Genomic DNA, 25,652 nt, shown 5'->3' with positions numbered 1-25,652 from the left:
ACAAAGGACTACTATGAGTTACTGACATGCCAGCTCCACCCCTGAATGAGACTGATTGAAGAATGATGTCTTCCACAAATGAAAATTTAACACAATTACTCACGTTAGGAGTTTTATTATCATACCATCATAAAATCTATCAGAAGAACATTACCCATATCATGCCATCTACTGTTTTTAGATTATTAAATGTGTTTATTTCCGATTCAAAGACCCTATGAGTTAATTAATAGTAAATCCAATAAAATATTATATTTACCTTCATTTATTGTTTTAAAAGCGTGAAACCAAGCAAATCAACTGATGCATGTAACAAATCATAATATAAACCAGATGCTCGGCAGGGCGCAGCTTCATACGACCGCAGAGGTAGAACTTAAACAAGTGTGGACACAAAATTCAAGCTTGATACAGCTCTAAATTTGGATTGTGATTAAATAGTTGACATAGCATAGGTTTTGGATACAGAATGAATGTGGTCTAATGAACTTAAAATTTTTTTTACCTACTATATATGGTCCAAAATCCAAAATCTAAATACAATCAAACAATTTGAAAGTTTAATTTTGGACCCTTTTAACCTCAATGTGGACCAATTTGATAATAGGGCCCAAAAATAAAAAATCTAAATATATGGTTTGATTTAGCATACCAAAGAACCCCATATGCATACATTCAATTTTTGTTGAAATCAAACAAAGTTAAATTTTGGACCCCTTTTTGTCCAACTTGAAAACTGGGCCCATAATCAAAAATCTAAGTACATGTCTAGATTCAGCATACCAATGAACCCCAAGAATTAATTTTTGTTAAATTCAAACTCAGTTTTATTTTGGACCCTTTGGACCATAATGTAGACCAATTTGAAAACGGGACCCAATGTCAAAAATCTGAATACACGGTTAAATTCGGCATCATTTCAAAGAACCTCAATAACTCAATTTTTGATGAAATCAACCAAAGTATAATTTTGGACCTCATGTGGACCAATTTATAAACAGGGGCCAAATTTCAAAAAAATAATACACGGTTAGATTCCGCAGTTTTAAGAACCCCAAGAATTCAAGAATAAAACCCCATTGAAATTGGTCAAGGAATAAGCAATTTATACAAAGTATTAGAAAAGTATTGTTTTTGGCCCCTAATTCCTAAACAGTTTGGGCCATAACCCCCAAACTCAATCTTAACCTTCCTTTTTTTAAATGAAACCTTGTGGTACAATTTCAGAAAGATCCATACACTTACACACAAGTTGTTGTCTCGAAACTAGAAAAATATTTATTTTGACCACTTTTGGGCTCCTTGTTCCTAAATCTTAAGGACCAAAACCCCCAAAATCGATTCAAACCTTCCTTTAGTGTTAATAAACCTTTTGATTTCTATTTACTTATACTAAAGTTATTATCCGGAAACGATCCGTCTCCGGACGACGCTGACGACCCCGACGTGAAACCAATATACGACCAAAAATATTTTAATTTTTGCGGTCGTATGAAAACTAGAAACGAAATAGTGTGTTACCCATTTGGTGTTGTTATTATTTTGTTAATGTTTTTGTTTATCATTGTCAATTTAAATTAATTCAAAACACAATGTCACAAAAGATAATGTAGATAAAACCACGAACTAGCTAAAACTCACTTGTAAATACAAATTTTCAAAATATCAAATTCAATTTAAATGCCACCTAAACTAAAACGATACTTGTTTTTGACACTTTTCTTTTGTGTTACAATTATAAGCATAAGGACATTGACCTAAGTTATGTATACATACAAACGATGATAACGTTTTTTTAAATTGGTTTAATGTACACTGATCAGTTTAGCTATAACATAAAAAAATCATATTTTAAACAAGTAAATACTTATTTGTCCACGTCATACGTTAACCAGATTAAATGTAATAATTCTCTTTATATGACGTTCATTGCGAAATGAAGACAATAGTGTATAACGAGTGAAGAATTTAAACAAATACATGTCTAAGTGAGGCAAAGGTGCAATAGAACAAAGTACTAACATTCTACAATCATGACGCGCATTAAAAAGAAAAAGAAAACGGTATGGGTTTCGCCTAGTATTGAAAGCCGTATTGTAACCTATAGTTTCTGATTTGCTGGTGGATAATACTATGGTGATGACTTTGAGACTTTAGATAAATGATCAATCTATCAAATCTATTGTCACAAAATTATTGTTAAAATAGTGTACATTTATATGGCAATAAATATTTGAATTGAATTTAATTAAAGGAATGACTAAAATATTTTTCTGTCTATGAAGAAATAGCATACAAATTGTGATGCACACTGGATATCCCGCGTAATATATCAGTAATGGCGTTACTCTGCCTTGCACGCATTGAAAAAAAAATATCACACCAGTGTACATAAACTGTTTAAACATCTTCAAAATTTAACACAATATGCGTCAGATCTGGTATGTAGGATCGTGCAAGGGATGTAAAGCCAGTCAAGGTCGTTAAAAACTTCCATTTGTTTGTAGGACTTTCCGAATTGTCTTTATAGAAGACTCCAGTCGTCTCCTACCTCTTTGATTGTCTCAATATTGGAATCAAATAAATTTTCAAAAGTCATATAATTTTTCGTGTAGTTTTGACTAGATCCTGTCTCGGTTTTTTTCACGACCAGTCACAGACGTATATCGGGACAAAGGATTGACATAATGTACTCAAATTGTCTAGGTTCGCCGGATTTGACCGTTGTAAAAACTTGTGGTGCGTTCTTTCTTTATTTAAAAAGTTGTAGGAAGTTCACTTTGAAATCAATGCACATAGGTGCAGTTTTGTACTTATTTACTAATTGAGAACTGATTAGTGGTTTAACCATATTTTTTTCGTCAAAATTCCTTTAAGTGCAAATCAAACTTGAACAGATGGTGGTGGATGATTAACATGGATACATGTACACGTCTATATTTTTCATTACAGTCATGCAAAGAATTCTGAATGCTGTTCCAGCCTATACTGTCTTGAAATTTTCGGTGCTACCGTAAGGCACCACAGTAAGTCCCAAAGTTATAGTTTGAAGAAACAAAAACCATTGAAAAGAATAAAAGAACAAAAAACTAACTTCAACAAGTTATAACTTTATATCTGGTGAATTAAAAAATCAACATAACCAAAGACAACAACTGTAACATGTGTAAGCATTTAAAAACATGATAAATTTGACTTCCAAAATATCTGCTGTTCTTAGAATTATCAGCATGTATTGTTAGCACGTTATGTGTAAATATGAAAGAAGATGTGGTATGATTGCCAATGAGACAACTCTTCACAAGAGACCAAAATGACACAGAAATTAACAACTATATGTCACCGTCCGGCCTGCAACAACAATGATCAAAGCCCATACCGCATAGTCAGCTATAAGAGGCCCTAAAATGACAATGTAAAACAATTCAAACGAGAAAACTAACGGCCTTCTTTATATATAAAAAAATGAACGAAAAACAAATATGTAACATATAAAGAAACGAAAACCACTGAATTACAGGCTCCTGGCTTGGGACAGGCACATACATACATAATGTGGCGGGGTTGCGACGAACTCAAACGAAACTTCTGACAATCAAACTCAATTTGCAATACAAATGATCAATTGTGCGGAAACTATAATGTTATGTATAGTAACTGTCAATAATGTTAGCACTGAATATATGATCCTGACGTGTGTACCACGTACCACAATTATTCAAAATATTATGAAGTTCTGTTTAGGTAGTAGAAGATACTAGATAATGCGGAGTAAGCACGCAACAATCGCGTGCTTATGAATTATAACTTAATCAGATACAAATGTACTTATAGATCAAGTACACATAATGATGAATATCTCTCTATCAGTCTGAGCAAAGATGAACTAATATGGAGTTAGCTATAATTTGTTGGTCCTTTTTGTTCAAAGCGTTTTGTTTAACTGTTTCGGGTCGTATGTACACCCTTGGCTTTCAAATTCTTGTCTTGGGGCGTTTTTGGTGAAGGCACACATTTGATTTTATTTGTTTGTCGCTGAGGTTTGTCGCTGGTGAAAATTGAAATCTCTATCTTTGTTGCGGTTGACCAATAATTAATAGTGTCATTAGGTACCCACTTTATTGTGTCGTCGTTACCCGTTAGCTCGATCGATGATCGACAGACAATAATTAAGTCCATATTGCTACTAGTGTCCTGATATGAATATAACAATCAACAGGAAGCTAGAAGATTTAGATAACATTCCCGTGTTATACTACCATGCATAACTTAACATTGTTTACACGTGTAACATCCGATACACTTGGACACGGCCGACACTCGGCTAACCGAGAGATTGGTCGGTTAATCTATATTGAGTATGTGGCTATATCGGCAGTGGGTCTGTTAATCGGGTTGGCTATACGTCTGTTAAGAGTAAAACGCACAATTTAATGTTAAACTCGATCAAATATACAGATTTTTGGAATATTATAAGAATTAAATCAAAAAAAGAAAAGTGTCTGACAAAATGATATCTATCAAAGAACATTTTCCACCTTTAAAAACATTTCATAGTCTGCGCAGTTTTCAGTAAAAGTAAAAGGCGTCGCGCAAGTATGTAGTATTTATGATTACATGCATAGCAATTTTTTAATAGAAGGCGAAACAAACAATTTTAGATATCAATTAAAAGACACAAAATACTACTTTGGTTCTTAAATATAAATTGACATTAGTAAATATTTCATAATTGTAATATAACGTGAGTAATACCACGTTTTAGTGAATATTATGTGAATAAAGTCTGTTAATGGGTTGGACAATTGAAATTGTGTCAGTTAAGAGTTATTTAGCCACGAAAATAGTTGTGCTACCTTTATATTTTCCCATTGAAAATGTTAAAAATGAGATGTTCTTGAGTAAAAAAAAATATTGTAAGGGTTCCGCGGAACCCAGTGTCTCGCCTACTTTTGCTGTAAATCGCAGGCTCAACAAAAATGAGGGAAAAAATCAATAAAAAATATTCCTCTTGATACTATCTTATGATTGTAAGAAGCTTCTGCCCAAGTTTAGTAAAAATTTAGGATAGTGAATGAATCTAATAAATGTTTTGAAAACTTTAACTGCAGACTGTATGTAATGTTAACTGGAAGAAAATCTAAGTCCATTTAAAAGTAAAATACAGAATAAATGGAGTTATCTTTTTACAATATTTACTTCTTGATACTACCTTATGATCATAAATAAGCTTCTGTCCAAGTTTGGTACAAACCCAGGATAGTTTAAGAAAGTTAATAATTTTTTTAAAACTTTAACCACAGAGTGAATGTAATGTTTCCCCGCAGAAAAACTAATTCCATTCAAAAGTAAAATACGGAAAAAAATGGATTTACTTCTGGATACTATCTTATGATCATAAACAAACTTCTGTCCATGTTTGGTACAAACTAAGGATAGTTTAAGAAAGTTATTAAAACTTTAAAAACTTTAACCACAGAGTGAATGTAATGTTTCCCCGCAGAACAAACTAAGTCCATGATTTATAAGTAAAATACGGAAAAAATGGAATTTTATTTTTACAAAATTTACTTCTGGATACTATCTTAATATGATTATAAACAAGCTTCTGTCCAAGGTTGTTAGAAATCCAGTATAGTTCAAGAAAGTTATTAAAATTTCAAAAACTTTATCACAGAGTGAATATTTGTGGACGCCGCCGACGACGACGACACCGACGACGACGGAATGTAGGATCGCTTAGTCTCGCTTTTTCGACTAAAGTCGAAGGCTCGACAAAAAATAATAATACGATGCAACACTATCCTTCCAGTAAAAGCATTTTTATTTTGACTTTCTTTGCATTTTACTCAAGAGTGTGTCACTTCAATATAGCGTGATCTGGGTTGGTCGCTTGAATATGCATGAATTTATTATTAACGATTTCAATCAGCCTTAATTTTTGTGTCTGCTCAAAGTAGCATGTTCTCAAATCCGATTGAACGTGTCTTTCTAATACAACACAGGGTACATATATAACGTGTTGTCGTTTTCATATGCACATGACATTTGTCACTGGACGTTTAGGTGGTACCCAACATTACAGGGAGATAACTCTGTAAAGTCAGTGATACGTTTTAACTACGTTGTGTTGTAAAGGGAATAATAAGCTTCTCGAAGATCAAAATTGGTGTTTGTCAAACTGCTATATAACCAGTTTTAAATTTTTCTGACAAAACGGTTGGTTCAAATTTTTTGAAATTTTTATATTTCTGTTAAAGGTTCAAATTAAATACTTTGTCAAAATTTTATCCAAATTAAACGAACCACATTGATTTTAGTAAAAGTGTTCGGTACCACCTTAATCCTAATTCCTCAGCATCATCCAATTGTTTTTTTTCTTGTATTACTTAATCATCTGTTGTTTACAAATCATTCTAAAGAAATAAATGGAAAGGAGCGAATGCAGCTACATTTGGTTGTATTAAAATTTAATTCATTTTATTCCGTTTAGTTCCTTTTCTACATATGTGCAGAGGAGAACTGCAGGTGTCCACATGTAAACGTCAAGCATTTGTCACCAATATGAGTACATCGCAATCCGTTACTGTTTCAACACCCAGGGGGGTTTCATGTCTTTATTCTTAAACAATTTGTTAAATGGTTATGTTACTTTTCTCTACATTTTATTTATCTTACCCATTACTCTTTCTCTATTCTTTATATTTAGGCATCCCAATATACTGATGTTTAGTTACATTACGACGTTAATCTCTGATTTATATACTGGTTACCAATGTAGATGACACATTGGTGTCATTCATGACAATTAAACAGAATCCACATGATATATGCGACCATTCTCGGATAAAATCAATTTTACTTTAATTTAACACTTTTTGAAACCATTTTTATCAATTTTCAATATCCATTGCCTACATTGTTATTGTTCATGTGTTTTGTTCCGTATATTTTATATTCCATTGCTCATGTTTTGTTTCCGTATATATTTTATGTTCCATTGCTCAAGTGTTGTTTCCGTATATTTTAGCCGCTCGTCTTGAGCCTACCAAATGAACACACCATAAAGTAATAAAATTATACTTTTATTGTCATTCATAACTCTTAACAGACTAATTAACAGACCGGGTTTTATACATCCGACCCATTAACAGACCAGGTTTTTAATAAAGATTGATTTATGTCACCAAAATACAGATTTTCGTGTAGATTTTTCACAAAATGATATCAATTTGGTTAACACTCATAATGCCTATCTTTTTTCGATGTTCAAAATAGTGCATGCAAGTAAATTCAACCCAAGTGTCATTTTGTGTACATTTTGTGTGTGTAAAATGTGTATAAATTTACTGATGAGTAATTTGCCTTTTCATTTTATAGATCGTACATAGAAGCTAGAAAAATAATAATTACACCACTGGATTCAGTACATTGAATAGTTTTGTCAGACATAAATATTTTTTATGATAAACATATATTTAAAAGGTTATACAATGAAACATTCTGAGTTTTCAATGATTTTCTCGATAACACCTGATTAACAGACTTTAGCCAACCCGATTAACAGACCCACTGCCGATATAGCCGCATACTCAATATAGATTAACCGACCAATCTCTCGGTTAGCCGAGTGTCGGCCGTGTTGGATTATCAATCTTATATGATGATTTATAAAGCTATTACACAATTTGTCATTCAATCCTTCTTAATTATTTACGTAAGTGTACGAACATGTCCTACCTGCAGATACTGTAAATCCTAAATGTAAATTCTTACAAAATACCACATCTATCAAATATGTAGGTCATGTGAAGCATATAAAATTTGTAATATTACTATACAATTACCTTTGAAAAATATTTATACTCAGTTTTCTGCAATCGTTAAGACTTTTAAAAACACAAAATATTCCAATATGCATTGAGTCATATGGTGTGAATAAATTGAGATTTTGAGTGTAGATAAATAAGATAGCAATCCGAGTGATTAATGCTTGCACCACGGATAACTTTATTAATTCAAGCTGTTATAATAGGTTTACCGTAACAGGATAAAAATATTCAAGTCTTTTGTACACGAAACGTGCGTCTGGGTTGTATTCAAAGTTACCCCTACACCCCCTTCCAGCTAAAGGCATCGTAAAATACAGACATGCTGATTAAAAAACCAATTCATCACTAAGTGAGAAAAAAAACAATGACTTTGATTAATTAATTCCATATTAAAGTATATGAATTATCAACTGTGCATGTTTTACAAGGAAACCGTGATTTTACAACTTACAACGGCAGCACCCACAAACAAAGGAAAATCACAAACATACGTGATAGGTTAATGGAAAGGTATCTTTTAATTTGTGAATACATTTTTTATGTATATTTGCGTGTTATTATGGCATAGATGTTATAAGAAGAAGTGATTTAAACTGTATACTGGTAAAATTAATGATTATTTTAGGATAAATATCAAAATGAGGAAACATTTCTTTCAAATGAACGGTAGAAAGGTGAAAGAACAAAATTGAAAAGAGTGTTTATCTAAAAATCTATTTGATGAATTTATCCTGTGGTATTAATTCATTTTTATTTTATAATAATTGTATTCCCGTCCCATATATCACCCTGAACTAACGAATAGTTTTCCTTTTGCTCATTTGGTGCATGTGTTCTTTTTTAATAGTTTTTCAACAATACTTATTAAAACACAAAAAATAGATATATTATCATGTTATTCAAAATAACAAATCAGTTACTTGTCCATATTAGACTTACCTGCCGTAAAGATAAATGAGGTCCATGTAATGACTAGGAAATAAAATCTTGTAAGATGATAACAATTATATACATCCATTTTACAGGATACTTGTGAATACAAATATTGTCCTGTTATAGTAAACATCCGTCATGGTTCAATGACGATAGTCACTTTCTAAATATTTTGTCTATTATTAATTCTTTCTCTATAGAATAAATCTAACCTAACCAAAAGGGGTTAAACCCTGAATTACACATATTATACGAGTTAGTTTTTTTTTTAAATTTCGATTAAAAATCCATCAATATGAAATGTCGCACACTTTTCGCTCGGGGAATAAATGATTGTGTCAGTTTTATGTAACTGAAAACTGTTCACCGTAATACCGACTATCATTGCATCGAATACTATAAGATTATATGTATTCCTGATTGATATTAAAACAATAGTTTTTATTCAAGTGTACAGCAGAGTTTTGTTTGCGTGTCTGGTTGTCGAGTTGGAAATTGTATACAACATGAATATATGTAACCTTAATTCAGTATACCAACAAACAGTTATTGAACGTAAGCTGCATGTGCTGCATATATACGGTGATATGGGAATAGAATAAAAAACTTAAATTTGATATTTTTTTATTGATTGAGAAAGCCAGAAGATTAAAAATTTAGCTAATTTCATAACTAAGAAGATGAGCATTTATGCAAAAATCTACTTTAAACATTCCACGTAGATTCAGGTCGCTACGAACATACGAATTGGTTGAGTTCGTTACTTACATTTCACATTGGTCAAGGTCGCTACGAACATTACGCCGTTTGATTCAGGTCGCCGTGTTCAAACAATACACTTTGGTGTAGGTGACGCTACGAACATTACACGCATATTCAGGTACATGTAGCTACGTAGACTAACTTTAGAATTGCAATTTGGTTACACGTTGATCAAGGTCGCTTGGAACATAACTCTTTGATTCAGGTCGTTATAACAATAAATTATTGAACGACAGAACTAATTCGATAGTTGACATCCAACTACATCTCCCAAGAGCCTGTGTCGCTCACCTGAATCTACTTGGGTTTTTGAAATCATATGAAAAAAGATAAAAATCATAACAGATACTTATAATAATGTTTGAGGCCACATTTGGTTTAATACTGCTATGTTTGCTTTCATTCCATCCAGTGGTTCTCTAAAAGAAGACATTTGTATGTATTTCTCATAGAATCCTATTTTAAACTAAGTCCTCCGCTGGCGTCTATCTTGGATGATGGATCGGCTACAAAGTAACAACACATGTTAAGCACCTCATAAAAACATTCATGCTATGTTTGTTTTCATTCAATTCAGTGGTTCTCTAAAAGAAGACATTTTTATGTATTTCCCATATGGTCTTTTGTTAAACTAAGTCCCCCGCTGATGGGCATCTTGGATGAAAGATCGGCTAAAAAGTAAAAACACTTGGTCAGCATCTCATAAAGAACATTCATGGTATGTTTGGTGTTATTCCATTCAATGGTTTTCTAAAAGAAGACATTGTATGTATTTCCCATAGGGTCCTATGTTGAACTAAGTCCCCCGTCCCCCACTGGCGGCCATCTAAGATGATGTATTGGCTACAAAGTAACAACACTTGGTCAGCACCTCATAAAGAACATTCAAGGAATGTGTCATTCCATTCAGTGGTTCTCTAAAAGAGGACATTCGTATGTATTTCCCCACATGGTCCTATGTTAAACTAAGTCCCCCGCTGGCGGCTATCTTGGATAATGTATCGTCTACAAAGTAACAACACTTGGTCAGCACCTCACAAAGAACATTCATGTTATGTTTGGTGTCAAATCATTAAGTGATCATTCTTTAAAAGAAGACATGTGTATGTATTTCCCGTAGAGTCCTATGTTAAACTAAGTTCCCCCTGGCGGCCATCTTGGATAATGGATTGGCTACAAAGTAACAACATTTGGTCAGCATCACATAAAGAACATTCATGCTATGATTGGTTTTATTCCATTTCGTGGTTCTTAAAAAGAAGACATTTGTATGTATTTCCCATACTTAGAGTCCTATGTTTAACTAAGTCCCTGCTGACGGCCATCTTGGATAATGAATTGGCTACAAAGTAACAAAACTTGGTCAGCACCTCATAAAAAACATTCATGCTATGATTGGTTTTATTCCATTTAGTGGTTCTCTGAAAGAGGACATTTGTATGTATTTCCCTTATGGTCCTATGTTAAACTAAGTCCCCCGTCGGCGGCCATCTTGGATGATGGATCGGCTACAAAGTAACAACACTTGGACAACACCTGATAAGGAATTTTCATGCCATATATTTGGTTCCATTCCATTCAGTGGTTTACTAGAAGTTCAAAATGTTAAAAGTTAACGACGACGACGACGGACGATGGACACCAAGTGATGAGAACAGCTCACTTGACCCTTCGGGCCAGGTGAGCTAAAAATTAAGAGTCGGCATTTAATTTGTTAACAAATTTACTCTGTACTTTCATATATGTTCTTTTGACGTTGCTGCATAAAATGTAAGTCTTAGTGCAGTGACCAATATTTGAGCGTACCACACCAGCAGATACAGACAGTTGAGCTAGATTTTAGAGGTAAACTCAAACAATTAATATATAATTATTTATATGCAAATGCTTATTACTTTTGTGTGTAAACTATGGTTTTGTTATCTATCATAATTTTTTTCTGTCCTTGTTTGTATTATATTTCCTATGGCCAATTTGTTTTATGTTAAGGCATTAGGAATTACCTTGATAAAATGTTGCATAAAAGTAATAGGTAATTTCAAGGGTGAAAAATCAACAAAGATACCAGGCAGAGGATACCAGCCCACGGTTGCGTTCAATGTCGTAGCAGCTTCATAGATCTACATAGTGCTACGTAGATTTTCGACTATTGAACGTGTAGCTAGCCAACCTGCTACATAGATATTGATAGCAGCTATGCTAGCTACACGTTCAATAGTCATAAATCTACGTAGAACTGCGTAGCATTATTTAATGTATTATTTTAAAAGGTTGTGGCAAAATTAAAATTTATATTAATTTACAAATGAAGGACGGCAAATGGCGACGAAGTTCACAAAGTTAAGGTCAACAGATATAAGATTAATGGGTATGATTTTATCACAACCACTTTAACCTGACGATCATATGCATATGGTCTGTCTGACATATGCTAAAAGGGCTGTCGAGCGATTGGTCAACACAACCCCAACAAAGACTAGGGATCCAACGCAGGTGTTCCGGAAGTGAAGCAGTGAAACACGTTCATTTTCGCATGACTTGAAAAATTCGAAAATAGTTCACGATTTTGTGGCTACGACAAGTTGAAAATATCTCTGGTCGTCTGTTTGAAATTATATAATGGTCAACAAAATCGTAATGGTCATGTTTATCTTTTCGAATCGACGATTTCATGTTTTGCAAATTTTAGTTTTAAAGCTTCATCGTACGCCACAGTCTCACTCTAAAAGACTCCATAAACGATCAAATATGCTATTTTAAAATTTCCAAATTAAAATGAAATTGTGAATTGAAGTTACATTTGTTAAATAATTCAATACTCAAAAAGTAAATTAAATTTTACCAGTATTATTTGTGTATTGTGTTAAACAAGCATGTCAAACGAGAATTACATAGGTGTCAAATTTTCTTAAATCGATTATTACATAAAACGCTTTTTACACGACACAATTTTGCCACTAATAATGCCTCACCAGTGGGTATGGTACCCTGTTGGCATTTTAATTATCATTTTTGAATATAATCACCAACTTGAACGATTGCGAATATTGATGGTTATTCATAATATTTCAATCTCATTTAAGAAAAGTTACACCCATTGCTAGAATTAATTTAATAGTAACGGTCCTGTAAGCTTACACAGGAGTACACAATAAAAATAAAACAAAATTTGATCTAAGGTCATTATTTTTATATGGAACATTATTATAATTCAAAATTTTCTTTTTAGCTTATCAAATTTGTGATTAAGGAATTTTTAAAAAATATTTTTTGTTTTTTTAAATAAAGTATAGAAATAGAAGTATGCATGCATTTTTATAGACTAAACTTGGAATATCCCTTATTCTATGTTTACTTTCTCAATACTTTAGTTTTTTTGTCGTCAAAAGAGGCACTTTTTGTTTATTTTCTTTGGTTACATCTTCTGACATCAGACTCGGACTTCTCTTGAACTGAATTTTAATGTGCGTATTGTTATGCGTTTACTTTTCTGCATTGGCTAGAGGTATAGGGGGAGGGTTGAGATCTCACAAACATGTTTAACCCCGCCGCATTTTTGCGCCTGTCCCAAGTCAGGAGCCTCTAGCCTTTGTTAGTCTTGTATTATTTTATTATTTTAACTTTTAGTTTCTTGTGTACAATTTGGAGTTTGGTATGGCGTTCATTATCAATGAACTAGTATATATTTGTTTGGGGCCAGCTGAAGGACACCTCCGGGTGCGGGAATTTCTCGTTGCATTGAAGACCTGTTGGTGACCTTCTGCTGTTGTCCGCTCTGTGGTCGGCTTGTCTCTTTGGCACATTCCCCATTTCCATTCTCAATTTAACTTATAATGCAGCAGCATGATTTTAATTCCGAGTTGTCTTTTCATCAACCGAATTGTAGCGCTCACCATCAGTATCAACTATTTCAAATAAAACCGGAAAATAATACTTTTAAAAGTAAAAGTAAAAAAAGTAAACAGGCATGGATTAATAGTATTAATCAGAAGGATTTTTAGGTTCAACCTACTACTATCTATGGATAATACTTTGTACACTACAATTACTAATAAAATGTATGATAGCATTTTAAAATTTTAAAATTTCTATTGGATACAGAACCAGTTACTTGCCAATGGGTGATTTGAACAATAAAGCCGTTTGATATATTAAAACAAAGGAAATAGTTTGATCTAAAAACATTAGACCCATTACTATGTGAGCAAATTATTTACCGCTATTTACATTGTAAAGTAATAAGATTTGCAAGGTTTATCGATAATGGGAAGTCTGACTACACAATGGAAACCAGGGTATATTTCGATTTGTTTCTCAACGAGTGACTGTAATATTTCTCGCCATTCTCTTTTTGAAAAAGAAATTAAAAAACATTCAAACTGCAAATGTGCATTTGTCGATTTCGAAAAAAAAAAAAACACCATTCAGACGACACTGTATTAAAGGCTGATTTAGCCCTAAAACTAGTGGTAGCAACAAGTAAATCATAAATTGAGTGTTGGCAACTCTGACTTAGAAATTGCTGGTGAGTTTAATTATCTTGGAATACATGTTTTTCTGAAGATTGTTCATTTAAAGCAAATAAAAATCATATAGCAGAAAAAGCTACGTCAGCAATATTGAACTGATAAACAAAAAGGGAGACAGAATGTTTTATCAATAAGCTGACAATGATATTAAGCAGACAAATCGGTTAATATAAAAAAAGAAGATGTGGTATGATTGCCAATGATACAACTGTCCACAAGAGGCCAAAAATGACACAGACATTAACAACTATAGGTCACCGTACGGCCTTCTACAATGAGCAAAGCCCACACCACATAGTCAGATATAAAAGGCCACGATAAGACAATGTAAAACTAACGGCCTTATTTATATAAAAAAAAAGAAGCCCGTTTTACTCAACGGCTGTAAAATTGGGGTATTTAGAAATAATGTTTATTTGATTTTTTTAACTTTATAATCTTAAATTTTCCATCAGAGGTCTGTTCTTTATATAGAAATTAGAATGTTATCTTATTATTATAGATATAAAAAAAATCGCAGGATTCCTTACTTGGTAAAATTGATTTTTAAGAAATATAGAAAATTATCAGCAATCACACACCGATGAATCTTTAGTTACTTCATGAAACTTATGCTAAAATAAGGTAATGTAGTATAATTACCAATGAGAGGACTATCCACCAAAGTTCAAATGAAGTGAATGTAAGAATTATAGACCATCGTAAATTTTGTACCTCCTTTTAAAATGACAAAAACACCGGATAGTCGGCTTTTAAAAATTCACGACATGACAAAAAGAAAAATCCCCTATAAAAAGGCAAAAATAAAAATCTCAAAAACACCGAACGTATGGAAAACAACTATCATATTCCTGACTATGCACAGACATTGCCTTATGTTGAAAACGGTGGATTAAACCTGGAATTATAGATAGCTAAACCTCTCACTTGTATGACAGTTAGATTCCCGTTCCGTGATTAAAATTTCAGGAACTAAATTTTCGACTCTCCCTTGACACCATTTGTGAGTATGGTCTTGAGGAAACGATGATAGTCCGCCGGGAGGGGACGATAAATGGCTGACCCGTGTTAAGAGAGTGACTCAGAGCCATTATAAGTTAATGGATAGAAATAAAGGTGAATAAATCAGTTTTTAAAGTACATGGTATATCTTGCACGTTGAATAAACCCTTGTAGATTTCGAAAAAAGAGCAGGCTAATGCCGCTACATGGCTGCACTCGCACCCGCAAAGTGGAAAGGGATTAATATAATTTGCACAACAATATATTGGCGGGATGAGTAAGTACCAGGCCACGCCATTAAATATACTAAACATGGACTAAATAGTAATAGTAATAATTTACAAATATAAGAACAATTTAACGCGTTTTAAGGATAACAAACAACGTCAGTACTTAGAATCTGTACATCAAGACCACCCTGTGACCATAGGACAATTTTTATAAAACATGAGCGGGATGTATAAGTACAGATCCACACTAAACAGATATTTCCATATATGAAATAAACAGTAAACTAAATAATTTACGAAGTACGATGTCTTATATGTTAAGAAGTATTAATGAAATGAATAATAATAATAAAAATAAGGGAAAAGTAAAATCACAAACATACTGATAACCGAAGTAAATTAAAACAGGAAAGTCTCTAATCAATTGACAAAACCAAAAGCTCAAACATGGTATCAAACGAATAGACAACAACTGTCATATTCCTGACTTGGTACAGGCATTTTCAAATGTAGAACATGGTGGATCAAATCTGGTTTTAGATTATATTGACAACGATGTGCGAGGAAAAAAACCCAGACATAATAGGTGAAAATGTAAAAAATAGGGGTACAGCAGTCAAACTTATATATAAACTGAATCACAATAAAAACATACAAATATGTAACAAAAAAGCACAAAATAACAATCATATTAGCAAAAATTAAAGACACAAAAACGAGAATTAGCATAGAAGAATCAAACAATGACGGGATGTAGAAGTACCGAGCCACGTCGAATGGATATCAATGAAAACAGAATAAACAGTTAAAGTAATATTCATAAAGGCAAATAAAAGAATAGTATAACACGTTATTAAGATGATTGAAAACGTCAGTACATAGAATCTATAAATCAAGACCATTGTGTATTACATATGAAGTTGATACGGAAAATTAATCAACAAGGTGGTGTTATTTTCCGATGAACGGTTTTTTAGGGAACAAAATAACGGACGTTCTTTGACATACCCCTGGTTCATCAACTTTCTTCTAAGACACTGGTGACGTAGTCTGAATAGGAGCTGCAAGCTCTTAGATACCGAATAAGTTGGGAAATGTATATCCCATATACAAGTGAAGTTGTTACAGAGGTGGGGGAAATTGATAATTTCATAATTAAAATAGTCTCGTTTGTCATAGATTGTGGTACTGAGATGACCGTGTATGTCAAATTGGGGACAAAGTTCTAAAAATGAGACGGAGAAAGTGTCTGTTGTTTCTTTAATTTCAATTTCAAGGAGATATATCAATTGAATCCAATAAGGAAAGTTCGGATTGGTAATGGAAAGAACATCATCTATATATCTGAAAGTGAATTTAATGACCTAGCTTCTTTGATCTTGTTGTTTGTGAAAAGTGTCCGAAGGAACTCCGATTCATATGACTGCAACCTCCATGCTGAATCCGCATTGTATGTATTGAAAAATTGCATTGTGCCATAGACCACATTTAAATTCCTCTATTAGTTCTTTATAACGTTTTATCTCATTAAACTAATGAACCCAGTCTTGTTGTTACATGTTGTGTGTGTGTCTGTGTGTATGTGTGTAATGTACAGTACAAATGTACTAGCTAATAACAGAGATGATTTTTCATTTCCCATTGTAAAATATCAATTTTTAGATGGTGACTTTCGAATTCCTTTGTCACCATCTTATACATATGTATTTATATATCCCAACTTGTTTTAAAAGTTTCGCATGTGTATGTTACAAAATATATAATTTAAAGGAAGAAATCTCTTACATTACTGAAAAATTACTTACACAAGAGTTTTGAATTTCGCTATCACAAACTAGTCAAAACATTTACTAAAATGTATCATCGCTACAAGGACATCAGTCATAAACATAAATGGAAATACAGGCATCTAATAAGTTCAGGTGTTTCACATCCAATCTTTTATGGTAATATTCTTTACAGTTAAGGTTATGTTTACCTATTTGTAGGTCTTACTAATTTGCTGTTACTTTTAGTGAATGAAATTTCTCTCTATCGATCAGTTTCTGAAAAGAAGATAAAAAAGGTTTTCACGGGCAATAAATCCTATAAGGCATCAACGGACGACTACGCTTTTCCAACTTTATGATATATTATACTTTGCTAAACATATTTGTTGTTTAAAATTTCTCTTCATTTATAATATTCTTGAAGATAATAACCCAAAACTAAAAAATACATGATTCGTCTGAAAATTTTGAAATGGTATTCATCTTGATTTAAATTATAACCAACGAATACGTTTGCATTTTTTATATCTAAGTTAGTATAACAATTACCGGTTTATATTGAAAGAATACATTACAAATGAATAGTAACGTACCCTATCATCATACAAGGTAACACGTATATGATTTCTATATACATGGAAGGATATTAAGAGTGCATTTCTTTCTAACGCAAACGATGCAAACGACTAAGCGCACACTTGCTTTGATCATTTCTTTGAAACATACGTTTGCAAAGTTTTCATAAACTTTGACAAACTATGCAAACGATAAAAGTGCGTCAGAAGTTTGTCGTTTGTTAGTACAAAAGCTACATTTGTTTCTTACTTCAACCTAATTAAACGAAGTATTTGTTTCTACGTTTGTAAAAACAGCATTTTCATGCATTATTGAAAGTTTCAAACAGGGTCAATAAGATGTATTAAACGATGTATTTGTTTCTACTTTTGTAGAGTTAAGAAAACAACAACAAACGCGACACAATGTTTACAAAATTTTGGTTAGAAAGAAATGCAGCCTAAGTATTCATTAAAGATAATTATAAATACGGACTTTTAAATCAGTTATATTTCTCTTTTAATGCTTTTACTTTTTACGCAAGAGATTTAAACATACAGAGATATAAGAAGGGCCTTACTCTGTAAATCTATCTTTACATTTAGAACGAGAAATTATTTGATTGATTAACAATGTCTAAATACAAACAAAAAATCTTTTAGATATAGCACTATATTTAGTTTGGTTCTTCTTCTTATTTTTTAAGATTGAAACAAATAATAAATTTCCCTATAGGCGACAATGGTAGCCTTTTTCGAGATACAAACTTTAGAAAGTTGATTTTTTTAACAAAACTTTGGTAGACTCTAAAAAAAAGTTATTAGGACAGTAATGTTTTGTCCAAAAAATATAGGTTCGCGTTGCTTTTCTTCGCATAATTTGTACTTATCTCCCATGCCTATCAATTTTGCCCTGAAAAAAAATACGGGTCTCGTCCTAGCGTTGAAAAGTCATGTCAGTTCCGTAGGGGCTAAGGAACATAATTTATTTTGCCTTTTGTATAAAGCAAAAGTCTTTAATAATAAAAAATAACGGGCGCACATATCGACCAATCAAGATTAGTCATACTCTTAATTCTGAATATCATGTTATGCTCATAAAATGGCTGCGCCCATAAAATCAAATGGTGTACTGTAACCTTAAAAATGTAATAATAATTTGAATGCAAGTGTGGAATATTTCTCTGAAATATATATATATAATTCGGTTAAAGGCACTGCTGAAAGGTTGCAACTGTACATAGCAGTCGAAAGTTCAGGATTTGGGAACATTAAATCATTTCTTTTGTTGTCCACGTTTGTTCCGAACCCACCTACATTTCAATTTATTAATGTAAGCAGAAATGATCCATGTTAACTTGTCGCTCCTTTCAATAAACTTATTCTAAAAGGCTACCTATTCAACACTGTCATAAGATAACTAAATATTACTAGTATGTTATATACATATACATATTCATGGATCTACAATCTGTCGATACCTGTGACTTGGCATTGCACAAGGTCATGTTTTTCTCTGGCTGTTTATGACGTCTTTACACTAAATCCATTGGATGTTGGATGTGTACGGATTGATAGTTTAGTCTTAGATGCATGATTTTTATAGTTGTTAGTGGCTTTGAACTAGCTGTCAGATAACCATGTACTCTCAGATCTGTTTTTGTGTCGGGATGTATAAGTACCCGGCCACGTCCACTTGTATTTTTGTCCATCTGATGAGTTAAGCCTTTTTCAACTGATTTTTATAGTTCGTTCTTATGTTGTACTGTTTTACCACTGTCCCAGGTTAGGGGGAGGGTTGGGATCCCGCTAACATGTTTAACCCCGCCACAATACTTATGTATTTGTCTGTCCCAAGCCAGGAGCCTATAATTCAGTGGTTGTCGTTTGTTTATGTGTTACATATTTTTTTTTATATAAATAAGGTCGTTAGTTTTCTCGTTTGAATTGTTTTACATTGTCTTATTGGGGCCTTTTATAGCTGACTATCCGGTATGGGCTTTGCTCATTGTTGAAGGCCGTACGGTGACCTATAGTTGTTAATGTCTGTGTCAAGTTGGTTTCTTGTGGACAGTTGTCTCATTGGCAACCATACCACATCTTCTTTTTTATATTACCTGTATCTGTTGCATCTTTAATTTATTCAAATTTTGTTGGGATAGATGTATCACCTGTTATTTTAATAAGAAGACAACATCATCATAGTGGGACATGAAGTTAAAGGATAAGGCTAGCTTCTTATCATTATTGCTGATATGCTTCCCTATGAATCTAGCTCATATAAACAAAGGAACAAGCTTAATTGAATTGGAGCAGATTTGGTTCCTCAAGATTACCGATTATTTGCTGAAAAACTCGTCCATCAAACGTATCAAATATGTTGTCATCAAAGAAATATAGATTCCTACACTGCCACAAGCGATTACGATACTTCTCCTCTCGAGACAGTTAAATTTTATTATTTAAAGCGCGAGGCTTGCCGATATATCGTAATACACGAGTTATAGTGTCGGAATCTGTTTCTCTAATGCTTTTTATCCTTCTTTTTCAAAGATTTCAGAAACTTGTGTTCTTTATAAAGGCAACAGTAGTATACCGCTGTTCAAAACTCATAAATCCATGGACAAAAAACAAAATCGGGGTAACAAACTAAAACCGAGGGAAACGCATTAAATATAAGAGGAGAACAACGACATAGCACCGAAACGTAACACACACAGAAACGGACCAAGCATCAGACAAAACACCACGAGAATAACAATTATAACATGAAAACCAAATACATGAATTTGGGATAGACAAGTACCGTGCCACGTCTTATCTCAATTTCTCAAAAATAAGAGAAAACACAAACGACTCAACGTTAAAATGCAACACACACAGAAACGAACAATAATATAACAATGGCCATCTTCCTGACTTGGTACAGGACACTTTTAAATGGGAATAAAAGTGGTGGGTTGAACCTGGTTTTGTGGCATGCCAAACCTCGCACTTTAATGGCAAAGTTAAATATAACATTGAAATGACAACATAATATTACAGGACTACAATACAAATTAATAGGAGAACATATTAGACAAAGAAAAACATGATTAATAGATAACAAAAAGCATCAGGTTTAAAATTCAATACGCCAAAAACGCGCCTTGTCCACACAAGACTTACAAGTGACGCCCAGATATAAAAGATCGAAAGTGAAAAAGTACAAAGTTGTACAACACTGAAGATCAAAAGTTGAAAAGGTTTCGCCAAATACGGCATTGTTTTTATGCCCGGGATAAGAACATTCTTATTATATAGAACAATTCATGCTATTGCAAACAGTAAATTTTATCAAATGAATATGAAAGAGATATACATAAAGAAACTGAAGTATTAACTTATTACAGAAAACTAAACCCGAATACATAACGCCCAGATATAAAAGATCGAAAGTGAAAAAGGTACAAAGTTGTACAGCACTGAAGATAAAAAGTTGAAAAGGTTTTGCCAAATACGGCATTGTTTTTATGCCCGGGATAAGAACATCCTTATATAGAACAATTCATGCTATTGCAAACAGTAAATTTTAACAAATGAATATGAAAGAGATATACATAATGCAACTGAAGTATTAACTAATTACAGAAAACTAAACCCGAACACATTAAAGTTTAACACAGAATAGACACACCCCAATCAGTCCAGGCGTCAACGTAATTAAAAAAAATGTGACGTCACATACGATGGCGAAAAGGCACAAACGTTATGCCACATTTGAATTTATGAAATTTAGAAACAGCATGACGTCACATATGAAAAACTATCAAAGTGAGATAGAATAAGAATTGATTTAAGATTATATTAGAACTAAATACTGATAATTAATTTAAACAAAATGCATATTGCAATACTTATTAATAACAATTAACTGTAATATATATATGTCCAGTTTGTTATGAATCCAACTTCAAACGTAAATAATCGTACAAAATTTAATATAATTAATAAAGGCGGTGATTAATATGCGACGTCATCATCGCCTTTTTCATGACGTCACAATAGGAAAATTCAGAAAAAATCAAAACATTTAGACGTCATAATCAAATTTCGACTAATCATTTGCCGAGAACAGATTTTCACTAGTGAGGAGAAATATTTTTCTCACACCGATCGAGAAATGTGAAAATAGCACAAAAATTAGAGAAATCAGGTGTCAAATTTAGAGAATATTTTGTTTGAATCATAGTTATATGTATCTATGTTAAGATTTCTTTTATAGATCAAGGTTGAAACAATGGTTTCATTTTGTCCTTAATGTTATAAAGGGGAATACCAGTGTAAGTTAAGGGAAATCATTTTTGTATAAATTATTACAAGAGGAAACTAAGGACTTTGAATGTCTGTACTCTGACATATCTTTGGAACTTTTAAGTATACCGAGACAGACCGCCACTAGAGTAGAAATTTTGAGGAAAAAAAGCCATGAAGCCCTGCTTTGATTAATGATTTTTTTCTATAGCTACTAAATAGACATATCAATAATCTAAATAATTTAAACAAAATCAATTCATTCGTATACCATTGAACATATGTCTCCTGATTATTTATGGCACTGGATTGTTCAATATAAATATTTTTATACTGTTTCAAGTATGATATGATATTTTCCTTCTTTAGACAATTAAATTTTCAACTATTATACCGACGCTTGCCGATTCTGGAGTATTAAATACTTAGACAATTTTGCCACCGATGCCCCTGTACAATATAATAACATCTTATAGCTCAAATAATGAAATGAGCATATGTTTTCATTTACACATGCAAAATACATTCTTGTCTAATGTTTCACACTGAACAGTACTCGAAATCAAAGTTTAACATTGCTATAAATGCGCGAGGTTTGGCTAGCCACAATACCAGGACCAACCCACCATGTTTTGTCTTCTAAAAATGTTCTGTAACAAGACAGGAAAGTGGCATTTGTTATCTTCTAGTCCGTTGCTTAGTGTTACATTGTCGTTTGTTTCCGTGTTTCTGTTGTTTCGGCCAAATAAATTAATTGTAGCAAAAGACGGAAAATGCAAATGTTTATTATAAAGATCCATGAAAACACACAGATCGACAGGATAAAAGTCACTACTACTTTAAATAAAAGAAACTCAAATATACATTGGTAGATGGCATGTGCAATTTCAACTTATAAAACTGCGATATCGTTATCAAGTCATGCCATTATTTGCAATAATTATGTAGTACATTTTGTCTATATTAGTATACTATTTTTTTATATCAACTATATTACAAATATTTATAGCATACATTTTTGAAAATACTACTTTAATTAAGGTATCTTCAGGATTAAGGTTGAATGAATACCATTAACGGTTTTCAAGAGCTGTCTTTACAATGTGTCATCTCTGCAATATTTATCATTATCTATTCTAAATTTTGTAGCGAAGTGGAAATCTGCTTGAATCGTTTAACTTAATAGTACAGCGCGAAATGTTTGACATGATATTATAACAGATTATCGAGATTCCAAAATCAACCGGCATGTACAAATGAATGTTCTTGGATTGATGAACAGTTATATATTCCTTGTTAGCTATGTAGAGGAAGTCAAAAAATAAATTGAATTGCTAACCCATATGCTTGCAGTGATCCTTTGAGATATGTGTAAATAACACAGTTTAATTTCAAGATTTGTTTCCCGAATTAACAGGATATTACTTCTATTCTTTATCCAATCATTAAACCAAGGTTCGATATTCGGTAATTAACTTGACTTTAGTATAGCAACTTTATATGATAATTTCCTGATCACCCTTGTATTTAAATAATGAAAAACTTTTATTTGTGAACATCAATGTTAAAATATTGCTCACGACAACGCGATTCAGCTATACATTGCAGTTGTTTTGTATCTAACCATCAAAAGACAAGTACGTTTTTTGTTGGTTCATTGAGACTTCATTAATCCCGGAGGTAAGTACACTGTATGAAATATGTAAAATGTTTTGAACAGCAAAATATGATTCTCAAATTGAGAATGCGTGTACTTCTTACAAAAATGAAATAGTTTGTTGTACAAAAATGTATGCAATGATTCGAAAAAGAGAAAGAAGAAAAGATAAATTTATTGGCGTTTTTGAATAAAAAAAATATAACACCACCAGAACTTCAACGATGGAAAAATAGAACTTGTTCTTTTACTTATACCATAAAAATATAAATGAGATATTCGCGAAATATTTTAGTAAACGTGTGACGTATTTCACAAGATCATTTTAAGATATCTGAATAATGTACAAAAAGTTGAAAGTTTTGCCATCGTCTTTTTGTACGATCCTTGTCGCCAGACGAATGCCAATCATTAAGCCATTATTTGGAGAGATGAGAAGGTCTGGTAATACATATTCACTGATATCTGGCCAAACTGTTATGACCAGATTCATATAGCTGGGCAACAATAGGAATCAGATGATATCAATCAGAGTGATCATTTGTGCCGATATGATAACTATATTATGCAATGATATAAAAATAATTTTCAAGTCCCATTTAACTCAGCATGCAACATTATATTATATTTCGTAACGTTTATAGACGTCGTTTATTGTTGAAGACGGCATTTTCCTGAAGATGTCATTTGATGTTCATGTAGGGTTGATGTCCTGTTACACTTTATTAAAATAAAGAAATAATCAATCGTTCACAAAACTTCACCATCATTTATCAGGTTTAAAAAAAAAATACCTAAAATAATTAATAATATACTTTTTTCAATTTTAATTTAACTTTTCTTCCCCCCGTTTATCCATACAATATTTATTTGTAAATTATGCAAAGTCAGTCCATTGTGCTGAATTAAAAGAAGCAAAATAATTTTCCCTTGGAAATAATTTCTAAGTTTAGATCGAACTGTTATGTTCTATTTCAGCATATGTAGTATGCATATGTTGGTATTATGTTAAAATTTAATAAACACTGTCGGTTTACTTTAACATATTTTTCCTGGTAAAAAATGTGACAACTTAAGTTTATTTGTGAATTATTTGACAATTTCATTCCAGGTTTTCTTAATTTAGTTGCATGATCTGCAATGAAATTGCTCGCAATATGCGTAAATATACTGTTTATCACCGAAAAAGGTGAGCATGCATTTCTATTGGCAAATTAGAAATTTAGTAATATTTGAATGTTAATAAATAAATGATTGATTTTTAATCGTTTGGAAGAATTGAAGTGTATAAATGTAATGTTTGTCAAATTAGTGTCATATATTTTGTATATTTTTTTTTACAAATGTTAATACAAAAATTATTATACGTAAAATTATAGCTGTTAAAATTACATTACTTAGAAGACTTGATGGTAGAGAGTAAGCATCTTCACAATAAACAGTACTTTACATGATCTAGAAGATTGTGAAAATAAACTCATCATAGATACTAGGACTGAAATTTTATATTTGTGCCAGACGCTTGTTTTGTCTACAAGAGACCCATCAGTGACGCTAGAACAAACAAAGTTAAACAAACCAAATAAGTTCGAAGTTGAAGAACATTGAGGACCAAAAATTGCTAAAAGCTAAGTGGGAGATTTAAATTAAATGTTACAGTACAGTAAAAAAGTCTGTAAAACTATCACAAAGCCATGGCGTTGTCAGTTTATTTTCAATCTATGGGTTTGACCGTCCCTCTGGTATCTTTCGTCCCTCTTTTATTAGGGTGGTTATAAGAAGGAAATCATTAAATTAAGAGAATGAAATCATAACTTGTAACCGAAAGACGTTTCCGTGCGAATGTATGTCCTTGGATAACTGCCAATTATTAAAAAAAATACTAACTTAAGGTTGTGTCTTTGTGAAATTTCCATTATATAGTTAAAAAGTCTGTACAAAGTCTAAGGGATAAGTGGATGAATCATACTGAGGCAACATTCACAAGAAACAAATAGTTGAAACAAAAACTTACATGTAAAAGTACTAGACTCGAACATGCTACAGGTTGTCTTCTCATAAGTACTTTTACTACGTTAAACATGGATTTAC

The 25,652-nt window shown here is 32.3% G+C and overlaps 1 protein-coding gene across 1 annotated transcript in view; it reads right to left on the bottom strand.

Moving 5' to 3' along the window:
• LOC143042985 (uncharacterized) overlaps positions 1-9,090 on the bottom strand; it is a 33,305-nt gene extending 24,215 nt beyond the window's left edge. Inside the window, exon 1 of the mRNA XM_076215485.1 lies at positions 8,772-9,090. Coding sequence (XP_076071600.1) covers positions 8,772-8,898 — 127 coding nt within the window. The 5' untranslated portion in view covers positions 8,899-9,090. The remainder of the gene's footprint in view (positions 1-8,771) is intronic.
• Between the last annotated feature and the right edge of the window lie 16,562 nt (positions 9,091-25,652).

This window comes from Mytilus galloprovincialis, chromosome 8, assembly GCF_965363235.1.
Source record: "Mytilus galloprovincialis chromosome 8, xbMytGall1.hap1.1, whole genome shotgun sequence".
NCBI classification, from domain to species: domain Eukaryota; kingdom Metazoa; phylum Mollusca; class Bivalvia; order Mytilida; family Mytilidae; genus Mytilus; species Mytilus galloprovincialis.
This window is presented reverse-complemented; position numbering and strand designations above follow the sequence as displayed.